The sequence below is a fragment of the Phyllostomus discolor genome, chromosome 4 (assembly GCF_004126475.2).
Source record: "Phyllostomus discolor isolate MPI-MPIP mPhyDis1 chromosome 4, mPhyDis1.pri.v3, whole genome shotgun sequence".
NCBI classification, from domain to species: domain Eukaryota; kingdom Metazoa; phylum Chordata; class Mammalia; order Chiroptera; family Phyllostomidae; genus Phyllostomus; species Phyllostomus discolor.
This window is the reverse complement of record NC_040906.2, coordinates 179,690,238-179,708,815: the sequence shown is the minus strand read 5'-3', so window position 1 is coordinate 179,708,815 and position 18,578 is coordinate 179,690,238. Positions and strand designations below refer to the sequence as shown.

The 18,578-nt window shown below is 37.0% G+C and overlaps 1 protein-coding gene across 5 annotated transcripts in view; it reads right to left on the bottom strand.

Annotated features, from left to right (window-relative positions):
* Positions 1 to 18,578, bottom strand: part of TRMT11 (tRNA methyltransferase 11 homolog) — a 72,715-nt gene that overhangs the window by 37,770 nt on the left and 16,367 nt on the right. For all 5 annotated transcript variants that reach the window (XM_036024657.1, XM_028510884.2, XM_036024659.1 and 2 more), the window contains 5 exons: positions 16,379 to 16,459; positions 13,380 to 13,544; positions 12,023 to 12,095; positions 11,766 to 11,897; positions 4,856 to 4,976 (listed from right to left, as the gene is read on the bottom strand). In XM_036024657.1, the coding sequence (XP_035880550.1) occupies positions 4,856 to 4,976; positions 11,766 to 11,897; positions 12,023 to 12,095; positions 13,380 to 13,544; positions 16,379 to 16,459 (572 nt within the window). The remainder of the gene's footprint in view (positions 1 to 4,855; positions 4,977 to 11,765; positions 11,898 to 12,022; positions 12,096 to 13,379; positions 13,545 to 16,378; positions 16,460 to 18,578) is intronic.

The window sequence follows — 18,578 nt, the reverse complement described above, 5'->3', positions numbered from 1 at the left end:
ATCATTCTAACATATACACTACTTATCACAAAGACTAATTCCACTTCAAGTCATCAATAAGTCGTTGTCTCAAGCAAGTGACCTCAGTGTCTCTTCTCTCCCTTCCTCATGTAAAACATTTATAATGTTAATTGTTCTTTCTCCCTCCACAGCTTCAAAATCTCAAGTCCTTTAGCCCAAGCCCTCAGTTTTGGCCACGTTCCATTCTGACTAATGAAGCATTCATTACCTTCATGATACTGGACTCTTTCATTCAGTCTAAAATAAAAAAATCACACTAACTTTCATCATCTGCCACTATGATCTTCCAATATTATTTATTTTAAATAATCTGAACTACTCTGGCTAGCTATAAAAGATAATGACAACTGATTTACACAATATTATAATATCTAGAATAAAACTTAGCCAATACTTCAGTCCTCAAACAGGGCACCCGATTGTCCACTTAATACAATGGCAATATTAAATAAATTTTTATATTTAAACAAGCACTACTGAGTATAAAAGTGGCACAGACCTATAAAAAAACACTTCAAGAAGTCTTGAACATGGCTACTCTGGCTACTCTTTTGTCCATCCAAGTATACTGGTAGGAAAGGTTGAGAGGGTACTGTTTTACGAGACTTTCACTAAAGACATGTAACTAATTACACTTGCATTCTGATCTGCTGTAGGCAACTCTGGAAGATGAACATTTTTCTCTTATGAATTTCATAAGAGAAAATATTTTATAGGAGTAACCTCTGTGACCATAACTATATGTATATGTGTATACACACACACACACACACACACACATATATAGCATCACCAGCTACACATTGCAACAACAGAAAAATTAAGTTCTAATAAAACAAATCACATTCTACCATGACACCACGAGTGATAAGGAAAGACTATCTTTAAAATAAACTAGCAATATGCCACTCAAAAATATTACCTCTTAATCTCGGTATACTCTAAAGGTAGTAATGTGTTTAGGTAATGAGGTGACATGATGTAGAAAAAAGAATATGGAATTTCAAGTACACAGAAGTGTTTTGGTCTCAACTCAGCTACTTCCTAAGCTCAAAAATGTGCAAGATAATTAGGTCAATGGTTCTAAACCTCTGTAAACAATAAAGTATTATTAAAGTGTTACTTATCATTCCCTTGGCTTTCAGGCTACATAAACAAGAAATACTGACCAAAAAAACTAGCTTTTCTTATCAGGCATACTCATAATTTTAACATGGTTGGCAAGAATTTCTTCACCATTAATGTTCAATTAATCTAAAAACTATAGCCAATAATCTAAAGACACAAAATTTTATGAAACATCCATATTCTTTGGACAGTTTTTGCATTTATATTTACATTTTAAAATGAGGTCATAGAGAACACTTTATAACAACCTTTCGAGTGGGCCAAAAGTTATACTGAAGTTAAACCTAACAAGTGACAAATCAAATATGAGGAGATACAGTACACAAAAGTGTAAAAATCTAAAATTAATAGTCTTCCATTGCCAAAATCAACAACGCTGAAAGAGCCCAAGAATAATTTGTTAGACGCGTATGAGAACTGTTTGACAATTTCATGTCATCACTTGCATTATGAAGGACTGGGATCTTGCTGCAATTATATACACTTCTCCTCATACAAACAGAAGGTAGAAATGAAGTAATTAATTAAAAAACAAACATGATGAATTTAGCAAGACAGTACAGTCAGAGTAAACTCCATATTAGTTAAAACTCACTGAATAAATTTGATCTTATAAAAACCATTTTAAAAATTACTTCAGGTTAGGCTTTATAATTTTTTAAAATAAATTTTAAAAGGACAAAAGTAAAATGATAAAAAGCAACCAAAATTAATACTGCCTTCCGAGCTTTAAAATATCTAAGGTGAGTGCCCTTTATCGTTTTTATGTAGAAAAGAAATTCTCAGAACCATCCTTAGATCATTCTCTTTTTCCTCTCCTGAATATCAAATCAATTTGCTTAGAAAAGTAGTGTAAATTTGGAAAAAAATACTAGACTTTCTTAAACAAATTAAACTCATGGGAAAGCAAATGTGAAATTGTCTACAATTCTGCAATTAAAATAGCAAGGAAATAAATAAAATCAGAAAACTTAAAAAAGAGACATTATAACCAATACCACAGAAATACAAAGAATCCTAAGAGACTAGTATGAACAATTATATACCAACATATTGGACAACCTAGAAACATACAACCTTCTAAGACTGAATCATGAAAAAAGAAAATGTGCATAGACAGATTGCTGGCAAGGAGGTTAAATCAGTAATCAAAAACTTCCCAACAAACAAAAGTCCAAGACCACATGGCTTCACTGGTGAATTCTACCAGTCAAAGAATTAAACTCAAGTTCTTCCAAAAATTAGAGAAGGAGGGAACACTTCCAAACTCATTTTATGAGAGCAGCATTACCCTGATTCCAAAACTAGACAAGGACACCACAAGAAAAATTTACAGGCCAGTATCTCTGATGAACACAGATGTAAAAATCCTCTGCAAAACATTAGCAAACCAAATTCAACAACACATTAAAAGGATCATACACAATGATCGGGTGGATTTACTCCAGAGATGCAAGGACAGTAACATCCACAAATCAATCAATGTGCTACAACACACTAACAAACTGAAAAATAAATATGACGTGATGATCTCAACAGATGCAGAAAAAGCATCTGACAAAATTCAACAACTATTTAAGATAAAAACTCTCAACAAAGTGGGTATAGAGGGGACATGATTCAACATAACAGAAGACATACATGTCAAGCATAGAGTTAACACCATACTCAGCGGTAAACAGCTGAAAGCTTTTCCTCTATGATCAGGAATAAGACAAGAATGCCTGCCCTTTCCAGGGCAATTAGGCAAGAACAAGAAATAAAAGGCACTCAAACTGAAAAGAAGGAAAACTGTCACTATTTGCAGGTGACATGTTATTATACAATAGAAAACCCTAAAGACCCCATCAGAAAACTGGTAGGACTAATAAAACAAATTCAGTAAAGTTGCAGGATACAAAAATCAATATACAAATACAACTTTATTTCAATACACTAATAATGAACCATCAGAAAGAGAAAATAAACAATCCCATTTACAATTGCATCAAAAACCTAAGAAGAAATTTAACCGAGAATGTGAAATACCTCTACACTGAAAACTATAAGACACTTATGAAAGAAATTGAAGAAACAAATAATAAAAAGATATCCCATGCTTGTAGACTGAAAGAATTAATATTGTTAAAATGTTCATATTACAAATTCAGCTCGATCCTTTCAAAATCCCAAAGGCACTTTTCACAGCAATAGAACATACAGTCTTAAAAATTTGTATGTAACCACAAAAGACCCCAAGTTGCAGAAGGAATTTTGACAAAGAGGAACAAAGATGGAGGTATCACATGTCCTCATTTCAAACTAGATTGATTACTCAGCCAGAATAATCAAAACAGTACAGTACTGGCATAAAAACAGGTACATAGATCAGGTGAACAGAACAGACAGCCCAAAAATAAACCCATGCAAACATGGTCAACTTTATGACAAAGGGGCTGAGAATACAAATGGGGAGAGGAAAGTCTCTTCAATCAAGGGCGTTAGGAAAACCGGACAGCCAAATGAAAAAGAATGAAACTAGACCACTGTCTTACAGCACACACAAAAATTAACTCAAAATGGATTAGACACTTAACTGTAAGACCTAAGGCTATAAAACTCCTCAAAGAAAACATAGGCCATGCCATACACTCCGTGACAAAGGTCTTGGCAATGACTTTTTTGGACCTGACTCCAAAAGCACAGGCAACAAAAGCAAAAATAAATAAGAGGGACTATATCAAACTAAAAAGTTTCTGCACAGTGCACAGCAAAGGAAACCATCAACAAAATGAAAAGACAATGTACTGCATGGGAGAAAATATTTGCAAATCACAGATGAGTTGCGGGGTTAATATCCAAAATATGCACAGAATGCATTCAACTCAACAGCCAAAAAAAGGAAAAAAAAATCTGATTAAAAAATGAGCAGAGGATCTAAACAGACATTTTTCCAAAGAAGATACATGAAAAGATGCTCACATCACTAAATTCCAAGGCAGTCACCTTCTGTTCTTTTCTGCTCACCCTACAGACCCAAAGCAAAGATGAGGCTTGCCTAAGTTTCTAGTGAACTGGGAGGGCTTTGGTTGTCAATCCAGGGTAAGTAGAATCCAAAGAGCATTCTGTGCATTCTGTGCATAATGGAATTAAGTTCCATTACGAGGCATTATTCATATCAATTCTGTTCTGATCTGGACACGAAATATTGCAGGTGCTTTGTGCTTTCTTGTCCAGCTGAAGTGTGCAGGAGGAAAGGGGCAGAGGGAGAGAAGAAGAAAGAAGACCATGTTGCACCCTGACTGATGGGGGAATTACTGTCTCCCTTATACAAAGTGCCATTTTCTCTTCCGAACAGTCTGCAATCAAGCAGGTTATACTTCTGGAAAAAAAAAAACAGTAAAAAACTAGAAGATTGCTAATTAAATGATAGATAATTAAGGGTGCTCTGTTTCATAACTGAGTTAGCAATAAGAATGTCAAATAAAGCCTGAGGGGTTAAGGTCACTTTAATTCTACTCTTCCATTCAACTTCCACATCCTACTTCCACCTTCTAACCCCACCAGAGGCCACAAACCCCTTCCCCTTCTGCTTTTTCCTGACTTCATCGATTCTTTTTTTTTTTTAAATCAGGGACTAACATTCAAAATTCTGCTCCAGGAAAACTGAAAAAAATAGACTTCTGATCCTTCCAGAATTTATCCCAAAAGTACTCCAATAATTTACCTCAAATTTCTTCACCTTTTCCATTGTTATCAAGCGCCTTGATGTGTGACTGGAAAGCTTCTGTTCACAGTTGCTAATAAGCTTCAGGCAAGGATGCCAGGGCACCATGTCCTCAGTGTATCTGAAGAAAGAACATGACTGTTAGGAACACTCACAGGTACACCCCACACAGGATGGTCATGGGGCTATCCAGTGTGGTAGGAGACCTCCTCCCACTACATGCTGGACCATTTTACTTTATATACGCTGTTCACATAATGCATAAAAAATCTGGATTTTTAAAAACCGAAGTATTTTAATATTACCACATCTCAAAAAAAGGAATTTGTTTTGCCTGTGGAGTGGGAATGAGAATACAAGCATGTTTTATTGAAGAATGCCAAGAATTTAAACCACAAAAATATAAGACAACACTAATTCCACCCTAAAGATCCCACAAGAGCGCCTAAAAGACAGAAATACACCCTACAACAACTTGACATTCATGAGACTGACTCATCAGGAGCTTTATAATTTCCCAAAGTATAAAGTCTATTACAGCATGTACTTTCCTCTATAAAATTTTGCCCCTACATCTCGAGATCTCCATTAACTCTGTAAAAACACAGGACTAAGGTTACTTATAAGATTTTTCGGTGGACTACCACTAAAAGAAACAGCTGACGTCAGTTCTCTGGTCACTGGCACCAGGAAATCAAACAGAAGTGACAATAACGAACTGCAGAAACGGCTGCGTAGCACAGGCACCTCGTGACTGGAGATGACGACACCTAGAGAGCAGGACAGTCAGACTGCAGGAGCTCAGAACCTGACATCTGGCAGGTTGTTGGTATTAATCTTGGGAGAAAAAACAGGTGATAGACGTGGTGAAAACAACTACAGAGCAGGATGCAGAAGAGCAATGGGGGAGAGGGTTCGGGGGGTATGAGTACCATTAAACAACTCAGTGATTGCCAGTTTTTATTTCCCCTTTGCAAATCTGTGTATCTTTCTGGATACTCTCTGGAAATGTGTATCACATGGGGAATTTTAAAGCTCTGATCCAAAATGGGAAAGATGCTGATCAGCACTCCTTGGAAAGGGCATCCATCTCATCTAGCCGGTATTACAACGCATCCAGTGTCTTCCTGACCAGAAGTCCTTCCCTGACTTCTCTAGGTCTCTCTGACCTTCAAGGAGCTCTCCCCATTACCTCAACCACATGCTCAAAACCTTCGTCACCCACTCAGCAAGCAACATTCATCATGCACTTCACTCTACTATCAGTGGAAAGAATTCTCTTGAAGTCATTCTCTGCCTCCTTCCTTAGGGGATTCTGACAAGTCATGACCATTTCAGATTTCACCTCATCTAGTAATTCTCTAATGTTCACTATATTGCCAGAAAGGCTGCACTTCTATAACATTAGTTAAAATCAAATTTGACGTCTTCATACAAAGCATTTACAATATGAAGGAATACATTCTACACCATGATTGGCAGATTAAAATAAAAATGGTAGGACAGAGCCTCAAATGTACACTTCTGAACACCAGTGTTCACAGACATCTGAAACTGTTTGTCAAACTTAGTCATGCACCATTTGTGAAAAGAAAAAAAGAGTTTATTTCCTGGTGGAGCTTACAAAGTATTTTTACTAAAACATTACTTAAATATACACAAACATAAATTAGAGATAAATTCCTCATGTTTATATCCCTTATATACCTATAAAACCAAAAATAAACTTATAAATCAAACCAGAAACACAAAACAATACAATTTTAATTAATATTTATAATATAAATATTGGTAAACTATAAAAACTATGTCACTAATTTTTGGCTTAATAGCAGAAAAAAGTATGTACGTGTTTTAGATTCTTGTTCTAACTTGTTCTTGAAGTTTAAGCCGGAAAGAACATCATTTGGGTCATTATTATCAGTAATGATTTGTTTTTAACCACTGCTCTATTATATTAATGAACCAACCAATTTAACAGTATATTTCCAAAATACCACACTAAAAAAATAGCAGTTCAAAAATTCTCTACTATATATTTCCCAGTATATTTCATAGTAATGAACTGTGTGCAAACTATTAAAGGCAATAAATCTGTACTATGCTGGGACTATTATGATAGTACAGTACCCTATCTTAATTTCATTTTTATTACTATCCTCTACAATGCAAGCATCTATTTGAAATCCAAATCAGCCAGCATAGGCAAGCCCATGAAGACAGATAAGTAGTTGCCAGGGACAGAAGTGACGGATATTCCTCATGTGTACAATGTTTCTTTTTGTGTTAACAAAAATGTTCTGGAGTTAGATAATGGTACGGTTGCATAACTTTGTGGATATACTAAAAACCATGGACTTGTACACTTTAAAAGAGTGACTTGTGTGGCATATACATTATATTTTAATTTTTTAATAAAAGCTAAAAAAAAAAACAAACCCTATGTATATAGGCCCCTATCTTTTCCATGAATCAGTTTTGAAAGTCACTAATTTTCCTGTGAATCTTCAAGCCTCAGGCTATTTTAAAATGTCACCAGTTTCACCTCCCATTTGAGAAACAGATTTTGTGTTGATTGAAGCACTTACTGAAAACAGTTTAAGGAATCACTTTTTTCTGTTCCCTAGATGAGAGATGAAAAACATGTTCTGTTCACTGCTCTGAGCCACAAAATTTGTTTTACTACAATTAAATCTGAGCCCCAACTTCCACCTCGAGGCACTTTACTAGATTTCTTCACTTTTTCAGCATTTTAGTCACGAGAACTATCAGCTGGATCTCTACTAAAGTGCATCTTTCACGAAGGAACTGTTTCTAATCACTTCAAGACCCTTATCTGTGAGCAGTGACAACAGAAAACGACACTACACAGATATGCGGAACCTGGGCAAACAGCTACACTCAGTAACTCAGCAACTCCTGTAACATCAAACCCAGAGGAGTCGAACGTACGCCCTGTCCAAATGACTGTTACACAGATCTTCAGGGTCATTCCCCAATAGTTGAAACTATGAATAAACAACCCACAAGCAACAACAGTCAGTGATTTTATGGTGCAAGCCTCTGTGAGTGATAAGAACGCACTGCGAGGGCACGCATGAAGGACTGGTCCGTCGGTCATTCTGCTGAGAAGGGCTGGGAAAATGTCACAAGGTGGTGACAATTAAGGCAGGCCTTGGAAGATGACTAGAATTTTACCAGTTAAGGAAGAAGGGTAAATCAAGCGATGGGGACTCAATGAACAAGGGAGAAAAGATATAAAGTGTACAGAGTATCCTAAGTTGGGCAAGAAAATCTGATACACTAGAGTGGGGGAAATCTAGACTAAAGGGAAAGAAACAGAAGCTGCCACTCAGAGTAGCGGCTTCTTCACTGCACTTTAAACAAACTTTTCAATCATTAGCTTCAACAATCCTTCACAAGTAACTAAGCTTTTAGGTAGTATTTTGTTTTTATTATGCCTTATACTTTTCAAAATATCCTGGGTTCAAGAAATAGTACCTGAACTTGATTATAACATGTAATTCTTATTTTTCTTACATTCACTGTACAGAATTACACAAAAAGCATGTCAGAACAATGTTAAACCTGTCTTTTCATAATGGCACTTGGAAGCTGTGCTGTTTTTTGCTGTTTGCTTTACAAGCACTGTATTGGAAGTTACAAAGGCTCGGCCCACCTTTGGTCAGTATTTGTTTATCAGCTGATCAGACTACACATTCATGCCAAGACTCCTTAACACTGGGTTTGTATTTTGTTATCAGTGTTAATTTCATTTAACCTCTTCATTTAGAAATAAGGAAAATTAATTCCAAGGAGTGAAATGACCTCTAAAGTTAACAAACAGCTAGCTTATTGGTTTCTTTCCTCCCAGTGCTATGTTCACATAATTCAACATCCTGCCAGCTCCCATGTGTCTAGTAGGTAAAGTGACAGATGTAGTTTTATTAATATTTTCAGAGAAGAGCACATTTGTTTATTTCTATGCAAAAGTGGTTTTTGCCTTAGACAAGCTGAATTCCAGCAGCAAGGTTACTTGCTTAAAATAATTTTTTAAAAAGGATTTTTATAGCAGATTAAAGAAATGGCCCAATTTTGAGCTACTATCTTGCCAATCTAAAGATCTTTTCTTGACTTACAATCAAGATGAAGGTGTACACAAAAACACTGCCTCTTCGCACAACCACAGAAAGAATTACAACTAGACCTCAAAACAAGTAACACCCCAATCCATCAGAAAATCAAGCTGCATGGAAGTCCAACAACCAAGGATTTAAAGAAGTCACATTCATCCAGAAGGGTAGGAGGGGGAGAGAGGCGGAGACAGGCAGAGATGCGTGGAGATGCAGTGCAGCACAGAGAGCCAGCTGCAGCTGAAGGGGCAGTACCCACACTCATATGTGGTGGATAAACATCGGGAGGGATACCTTGGAAGTAAGCGATCCCAGTCCCAGGCTAGACCACATAGCCCACGGTTTCAGAGCTGAGAAGATAAATCCTCGTAATATCTGGCTATAAAAACCAATGGGGATTGGAAAGGAGGAAGAAACTGTTGGATTTTCAGGAGACTAGGCTTAAAGGGCCCAGATGGACTTAAAAAGTACACAGACGCACCCTCTCTGGGATTCAGCACCAGGGCAACAGCTGGAAGGGTGCCAGCTGCACAGCACATAAGCCCGGCAAACCTCTAGAGGCCAGGCAGTGGCACGGTCCCCTCGCCAAGCCCTCCCCCCACACACAGAGCCTCAAAGCAGTGAAGCGGGTTGCCCTGCCCTGGCAACTACCTAAGGCTGTGCCACACACAATTTACAGGTGTCTTTTCTGTAACAGGTCACGCTACTAAATCAGGGAGTCAACGCAGCTCTACCTATTACACAGAAACAAACATAAGGAGGCTGCCAAATTGAGTAGACAAAGAATTATGGCCCAAATGAAATAAAACAAAACCCCAGAAAAAGAACTAAATGAAATTGAGATAACCAACCTGTTAGATGCACAGTTCAAAACACTGGTGATCGAGATGCTCAGAGAACTGAGTATAGCAACAACATAAAGGAAGGAATGAAGGTTACATTAAGTGAAATAAAGAAATATGTGCAGGTAATGAGATGAAGCCAGGATTCACATCAATGATTTGGAACAAAAGGAAGAAATAAGCATTCAACCAGAAGAGCCAGAAGAAAAAACAATTCAAAAAATGAGGGTATAAGGACCCTCTGGGATTTCTTCAAACGTACCAACATCCAAATCAGAGGGATGCCAGAAAGAAAAGAAAAAGAGCAGGAAATTGGAAATCTATCTGCAAAAATAATGAAGGCAAACTTCCCCGATTTGGTCAAGGAAATAGACTTCCAGGAAGTCCAGGAAGCACAGAGTGTCCTAAATAAGCTGTACCCAAAGGGAACCACACCAAGACACATCTTAATCAAGAAGCCAAAGGTTAAAGATAAAGAGAGAATCTTAAAAGCAGCAAGAGAGAGAAAAAAAAAAAAAGACAGTTACAAAGGAGTTACCATAAGACTGTCAGCTGATTTCTCAAGAGAAATTTGGCAGGCTGGAAGGGACTGGCAAGAAGTATTCAAAGTGATGAAAAGCAAGGACCTACAACCTAGATTTCTCTATCTAGCAAAGCTGCCATTTAGAATGGAAGGGCAGATAAAGTGCTTCCCAGACATGGAAAAGCTAAAGGAGTTCATCATCACCAACCCATTATTACATGACATGTTAAGGGACTTGTCTAAGAAAAAGATCAAAACTATGACCATTAAAATGACAACAAAGTCACAACTATCAACAACTGAATCTAAAAAAACCAAACTAAGCAAAAAACCAGAACAGGAACAGAATCACAGATATTGAGATCACTTGGAGGGTTATCAGCAGGGAAGGAGGGAGGAGGAAAATGGGGGAAATGGTACAGGGAATAAGAAGGGTAATTGGTAAGTACAAAATAGACAGGAGTATGTTAAAAATGGTATAGGAAATGGAGGAACCAAAGAACTTATATGAGTGACCCATGGACATGTACTGGGGTAGGGTTGGGGGTGGGGGTGGGGGTGGGGGTGATTGCTGGAAGGAATGGGCACACCAGGAGGAAGGAGGCAAAGGAGGGAAATTGAGACAACTGTAATAGCATAATCATTAAATAATATTTATTATTATATATTATATATTTTTTAAATAAATAAAGATCTTTTCTTGTTCAAGATACTTTATCTTTCATTGTTGATGTACAATACATAGCTCTGTTTATAAATAATTACTGAATAATAAAACCCAAACTAATAATGTTGAATATACTCCGGGCCTTAAATATATGCAGAGCTTTTATTTTGCTGTTAGCTTTTTAAAAAAATTTATTGCATTTCAGGTGATCACAATAGCCAATATATATTAAAGGTGGCTATTAATAGATACATGAATCACTCAGCTAAGTTGTTCAAAATCACCTATTTGTGGCCTGGAAAAACAGCCACCGAACAGCTGTATCAGACACTTAGGTAAGTGTGGCACACAATCGGGACTGGCAAACTTTTTCTCTCAAGGGCCAGAGAGTAAACATTTTAGCCTTTGTGGGCCATGTATGTGTCTGTCACATTTTTTTAACCCTTAAAAAATACATAAAACCAGTCTTAGCTCAAGAACCTTACAAATACATGCTGAGGACTGTATTTGCCCCACAGGTCACAGTTTACAAAACCCTGACATAAAATAAAAAGGTCAAAGTAATTCAATCAATAAGAGAATGGGGCTTGTTTTATACACATATGTAGGTAAACAAATACTATCATACATGCTAAACACAAAGATATTTATCCTGACTGCAATAAGATAGGAAAAAAATATATACTAGATATATAAACACCATAGAAAAATGAAACCAAAAGTAAAATTATTTAATATTACATACTCTGGTGTGTACACTGGTAACCAATAGACTAGTCTTCCACCTAATATGAGGGTCTCAGCTGCAAAGTTTAACAGGTCAAAAAACATATCACTCAGATGGTAACTCAAGGAAACAGGAACGTGGCTTTCTGGACTAGACAAAGAAAACAAAATTTCAAAATCAGTGAAAAACTTTAAGGCTATTAAACTGAATTAACAAAAAAGAAGCAACATGCTTCTTCTTAAACTAGTAACACACCATATTGAACTTTCACTCACCACTTTTCTATCCCCTTTGGTGTTTCCTTCTGTGAACCTGTTCTTCTGGTAGATTCTCTGATCCCATACGGAGCTAGAACACACAGGTAACACAGTCGGTCGAAAGCCACCTAACCCCCAGTGAGGGGCGGATGGACATCGTGTGCCTCTAGCTATGAAACCCTGAGAGGGACATATTCACCTACGCAACGTTCCAGCTGAGAATGTGTAACGTGGGGAAGGCTTTATTGAAAAGTTCTGTGAAGGCAAGCAGGCAGGCCAGTGTGTTCCTCAACAATGTCACTGTCACAAAGCCAGAGAAAGGCCATGAAAGTGTTACAAATTAAAGGATGCCTACAAGACATGATTACTGAATGCAACACCTGACACTAGAGGGGAAATAATGGTATAAATGATATTACTGGGTTAACTGACAAAACTGGATGACAATACTGTGCTGCTCTATTGAAATCAGTACCTGTACTTTGGCTATCTAAGAGACTACTCTATTCTTAGGAAATGCACACTAAAGTACAGGGGCAAAGGGCCACGACGTATACAATTTACTCTCAGCTGACCAGAGAATAAATTATATTTTATGTAAATATACAAGATGAGAGCAAATAGATTGTTAAGAAGTCACCCAGTTTTCATAAAGTAGATTCATACAGACATTATAATGCCTTGATAATTTTTCTTTTGTTAGATTTGAAATGATCTAAGTTACCAAAGAATTAAAGTGAGCTGAGATGAATGGATAAATACACTTGCCACTATTTACAGAGTTCCTGCCAAATACTTTGGAAAAGGCACATCTGTTCCTATAAAGGATGCCTGAAGAGCCCAAGACCCCGTGAAGCATGGGAAAACAGGTCTCAGGCACATTCCTGAAGCTCAGTGTGTTCACAGGCCCAGTGGTTCACGGAATCCCAAATTTCTTGTAACTCTGAGAAGCAGATGCCAGTGAAAACAGGAACTACAAAAAAATAAGAGCTCACACATGGAAAATATGTGTGATATCTGAAACACTCTTCTTCAAAATCTGATACCCTAATTGCAAATGAAATTTTGGTTCCAGTGTGTATACTAATAACCAATTATAGCCAAACAAATACAGGCTTCAAAAAATAAGACGAAGAGAAAAAGTAATGACAAGTTAATGTGTATAGTTTAAGAAAACTAAACAGTAAACTCTTAACTACTTAATTAAATTGCTATCCTACCCCATATTCATACATTTTTCACTATGTGAAGAAGTCCAGGGTGGGAGGATACTGGTGCAAGTTGGCATTTTGTGAGTGTTGATAAATTTTGTGTTTTAAATGCAATGACTTTAGGAAACTAATTTACTCCTACTTTTGTATAAAAACAAACTTACGATCAGTGATAATTGCATCAAAATATGTGCCCTTCCTCCAAGAAGGTTTAGATGCATCTGAAACCAGGACATCAAGGTAATACTTCTCTAAACCATACTGACGAAGATTGGCCCTAATGTTTTCATCCGGTCCTCTCCATTTCTGGTTTTTCCTACTAGCCTTTCCTGAAGGGAAAGAAAAGAGGAAGATAGGAAATACTAAATCAAACAGGCATTCTTATTTCTTGTCATTTAGCTAGAGGTAATATTTAACTTATCTAAACCTACATTTGCTCAAATATTCAATAAAACTTGCTTTCACTTCATTTTCTTCTTCATTGATTTTAGAGAGAGGAAAGGAGAGAGGGAGAGAGGGGGAGAAGAGGAAAGGAGGAGAGGGAAAGAGGTGGGGAGTGAAGGGGGGAGAGAGGGAGAGAAAGACAGACAGATATCAATTTGTTGTCCCACTTACTGATGCATTTATTGGTTGCTTATTGTATGTGTCCTGGCTGGGGATCAAACCCATAACCTTGGTGTATTGGGACAATGCTACCAACTGAGGTACCCCCCAAGCCAGGATAAACTTGCTTTCACTTAAAATCTTAATTTTATTTCTATAAACAAATAATTATTTTTATTTCAACTTATAAAAATACTTTTTAAATAGTGAAATGTACTGATATCTGATGTGTTCTATCACTTCTCAAGAAAAACTGACTTAAAACACTCACTTGATACTTACTGGCTTCGAAGCATACAGTAGTGAGGTACAAAGCTGAACAGAACATGGTCCCTTTTCCCCAGCAGCAAACAGTCCCGTGTGGAAATAGTGACGAATCAGACAAACGAAACGGAAATTAAGAGAGCTAATTTGGGAAATGGTGGAGCTGGGACCAGGAAGAAGGGAGGCCAAATGGAGACATTACAGATGAAAAGTTACAGCAGGGGCTGAAGGAAGAAGTTCAAAAGTTCTAGTTTAGGAGACACAAGTGGATGATAAGACCATAAATTAAGATGAGAGAAACGAAGAGTAAAAAACGAGCTTAGGAAAAAAGGTGAGATTCATTTGAAATACATCAATCTTGCCTGTGAGGTACCCACAAAACATTCAGAGGTATTCAGCAGGTAGCTGGAGGTCAGAACATATATATGCACGCACGTAGCAAACACCAGTACATAAACTTAAGTTAAACTCATTAGGATGAATGACATTATTAACCTAGGTGGCAGTTACATATATGCTTATTTTATAATTCTTCAATTTTTATACACTCTTCTCTATTATTATCTACTTCACAATAAAAACAAAACTTAAAAATCAAAAGAAGAAATACATGACTCAGCACAACATGTAGCAGTAAGAGAAGGGGGCAGAGAGATGCCTAGAGAAAAGCAAGACATAAGCACAGGACAAAGAAAATTGCAGGGCCTTAAGAAGGAACAAAGAAATAAAGTACGACCTGATGAGACCACTGCCTGGGAAACCAAGGGAGGCTGTATGAAGGGCAACACTGCCAAATGCGGTGCACCTGTGGCCTTGGAGTTTCCAGTGGGCGTGAAAGCTGGCAAACAGTGGGCACCAGAGAGCAAGAGATGAAGAGGGGATGGCGAGTAAACACTAGTTTTTCAAGAAGTGCTTTGGCATAGAGGGAAAACAAAATGGTAGCAAGAAGGGCCCTACAGATTAACAGAAAAGGTTTTATATTTTTAAAAATACAAGAAACTTGAGAACAGTTGAGTTCAGTAAGAGATCAGAAGCATAGGAATGGAGGACATATCCAACGACACTTGGGATAAGCTCTGAGGAAACTCGACATCCATCAGAATTCTACCCAAGTGTACTGAAAGTTCATAATATAACTTTAAACACAACTTCCATAAATAAAAGTTCAAGTAACTTATACATGACAATTTCCTTAAAGCAAACATACTGCCTCTACTAAAAGCAAACTGGAGTAATTCTTCTTAGTATTTTGCACATCCTAACATATTGCAGACGAAGTATCTTTTTCTGGTTAGCCTATTTAGGTGAACTTGATAAAATATACCTCATTTTCAAGCCCTGGCTGGTGTAGCTCAGTGGATTGAGCACAGGCTGTGCACCAAAGCATCACAAGTTCAATTCCCAGTCAGGGCACATGCCTGGGTTGCAGGCCACAGCCCCCAGCAACCACATATTGATGTTTCTCTCTCTCTCTCTCTTTCTCCCTCCCTCCCCTCTCTAAAAATAAATAAATAAAATCTTAAAAAAATATATACCTCATTTTCCTTATGATAAATATTACTAAATTCCTATAGCCAAGATAGGAAAAAAGACAGGTCACCAAGTACGATATATCCAGTTAATTTAGCAAAAGAAAATAAAATATAAGAAATTATCACCTACATAACTTACACTGAGTAAGAAAAAGGAAAACAGTATTTTAAGGGTTGATTCTACTTATAATAGTGTAACTAGATATATACAAACATTTTCAAAATCTTCAATGAAATCTGACATTTTTAATACTGTTCAGCTACAAGGAAATACTTTTTCAGTTTAATTCCACTGAGTAACATATGATCAGCAAAGCTTACATATTTTAAACTAGTTTCCAAAATTCCCTCGAAAGCAGGCATCTTTGAATAGAAACAGTGTTTTACTAGCATGGACATGCTAATCACAAAATGGACAGTCCCACTCTCCCACTTCTTCTCTTCCAGTCCTCAAGTTCACGACCTTACAGTTTGCCTATTTAAAAAAAATCTCTCTTACTAAGACCACAAAACGTCTTAAGGGAGGGTTTTTTCTTATTCATCACTGTTTCCCCAGGAGAGCACTTTGCACACTGGATTACTTCGTAAAAAGCAGATACCCAGTGAAGTCTTATTGTAAAAATAAGTAAAACTATGTAACATCACAACTCAGTATCTTAACATGAAAAATAGATGTATAATGCCATATAAAACCACTTCGTTATTTTAAAGGCTCATTTGGTACAAGGGCAAAGGCTTTAACACTGCCCAGGCCCGCTACTCACCCAAGCCATGGACCGTGTTGTAGTCTATGTCTGTCCCACACACATACGCACCAAAATGAGCAGATGCCACCAGAAGGCCACCTGAAAAAAGCACACAATTATGACGTGTTAACCAGAACGTGCCAGACTCTTGTTTCTGCCCCTATTTAATCTGATCCAGATTCTTACAAACCAGCTACAGGCACAGCACCCTATGGCACTGGTCCTGGACACATTTAACAGGCCTCAGAACTGAAAAAAAAAAAACCAACCCGAAGCTATGCTCCCTACAGTGGTCACAAAGCAGGCAATTAATGTATGAGTTGACATCATTACTTTAAACAACAATACTTACAGAAAATTATCTTTTGGGGGTTCAAAATAAGGTACATTTAGACAATATTTCCATCTCATTTTGAGAGATTTATACAAAGCATCTTGTTCCTTTTTCACAAAGGAGCTTGTACGGCTGCTACACAGAGCTGGTAATAAATGAGGTCTGACAACTGGGCTCAATTCCCACCGAAGTCACAGAGTTTCGTGTTACTTAAGAAGGAATAATGAACATGTAAGACATTAATCCTTATAATAATTTAAATATTAAGAAAAGAGATAGTTATTTCTATAACCAGTGAGGCAATGATCTCATTTTAAAAATGGAAATATACATTTCTGAGTAACTATTATGAAACATACAAAAAAGCAATTAACACAATGACTTTTCTGTTTCTCAGTGCTCTGATAATGTAAGAACGTGATACAATTTGACAGGACCAAGTAATCTGGAAGTTGTGAGCAGCTCACATACAAAGAAAAATCCTAATGAAGATTAAAAAAATTAATAAATTCTCCAAAATAAAAAGTAATACTATTTTTAAATTGTTTTCTAAAATTCACAAAATTAAAATACTTTAATTTTACTTTCATTGAACTTCACTTTTTTTAATCATCCAAATTAAAATACACTTACAGTTTGGGCAAGTTTTACTAGTTATTCTACAGGAAAGTCTGTCAGTCAAACTGAAGTCAAAAATATACTCTTAGACTGTGCACAGACCTGGACAAGGGAAATAACCAGAGCTACTTCCCTTATATCTTTTGGAATGTAATCTCTAAAATAAAGATAGGTAGTGCCTCCAGAGGGTGAAGATCTGTAAATGACCACTGTTCCTCCCATAGCCATTTAAATAGTCTGGTGACATGTACTTATAAATACTTTTCTCATGAAAAATATTGTAACTGACTGCTTCCTATCAGAGTCCACGAAGAAAAGAAATGCAGGACTAAAGGTACAGTAAAAACTAACACCGGATTTCTTCATACTAACTACAAAAGCATTTGTGTGAGGTAAGGTAAGGAAGACGTCCTAATTCTTACTCCATCAAGGGAACACTCCCTATTTGGGAAAGGTACTGTGTGTGATCACTTGGAATGCTGAGAAAACACTTCACCCAAATTAAGAGGAATTACTACAGTTCTGCCAATTAAGGCAGATACTCACCTAGAAGAACTAGTTGTCAAGGGGAACAGAAAAGCTTTCCTGTGCTTCCTTAAACAGACCCTTATCCGTTTGGTTAGACTGAGTTTTGAGAAGACCCAATTTAGAGTACACTGCTGAAAGGAGATGAATAATCTGTTAGACTGCATCTGTTAGTTAACTTTGCGCCCTCCAAGCTTTTAAAGTTGTAAATAAAATCATTATAAATTAGCTTCTCTGAACTCTGGGTAATCACTGTCAATCATCTAGTTGTTTTTTTTCCCACTAAATCGAAGCATTTTTTGATTTATTATACCTCAGCTGGAGTTTCCTGGAAGCTTTCTGGGGAAAGAAGGGGTGACGTGGTAAGGGGGCAGGTAATGTGACTCACCTGATATCCTATTATATGCTGTCAGGTGTAAAAGCACCACAAACTCAAGGGTTTTAATCTGTAATTTCTTAAATAGCAACCAGTTAAGGTTAGGGTAATACTGTACAGGCAAAAAAACACAGTAAGTGGAATTTATTTATGGTAAATTAATTTATGATTCTCATCTTTAGAGATTTAAGTGGAAAGTTTCACAAAAGTGTGTTTTTAACTATATGTTACTTATTACCATATTACAAATGATAGAAGTGAGGCTGGGCCTCACTTCCGTCCAAGGTCACACAGTAACTGACAGAGTAAGGATTTAAAACTCTTTGCTCTTATGGGAGTCTATACCATATGTCCCCTTTGGGGTC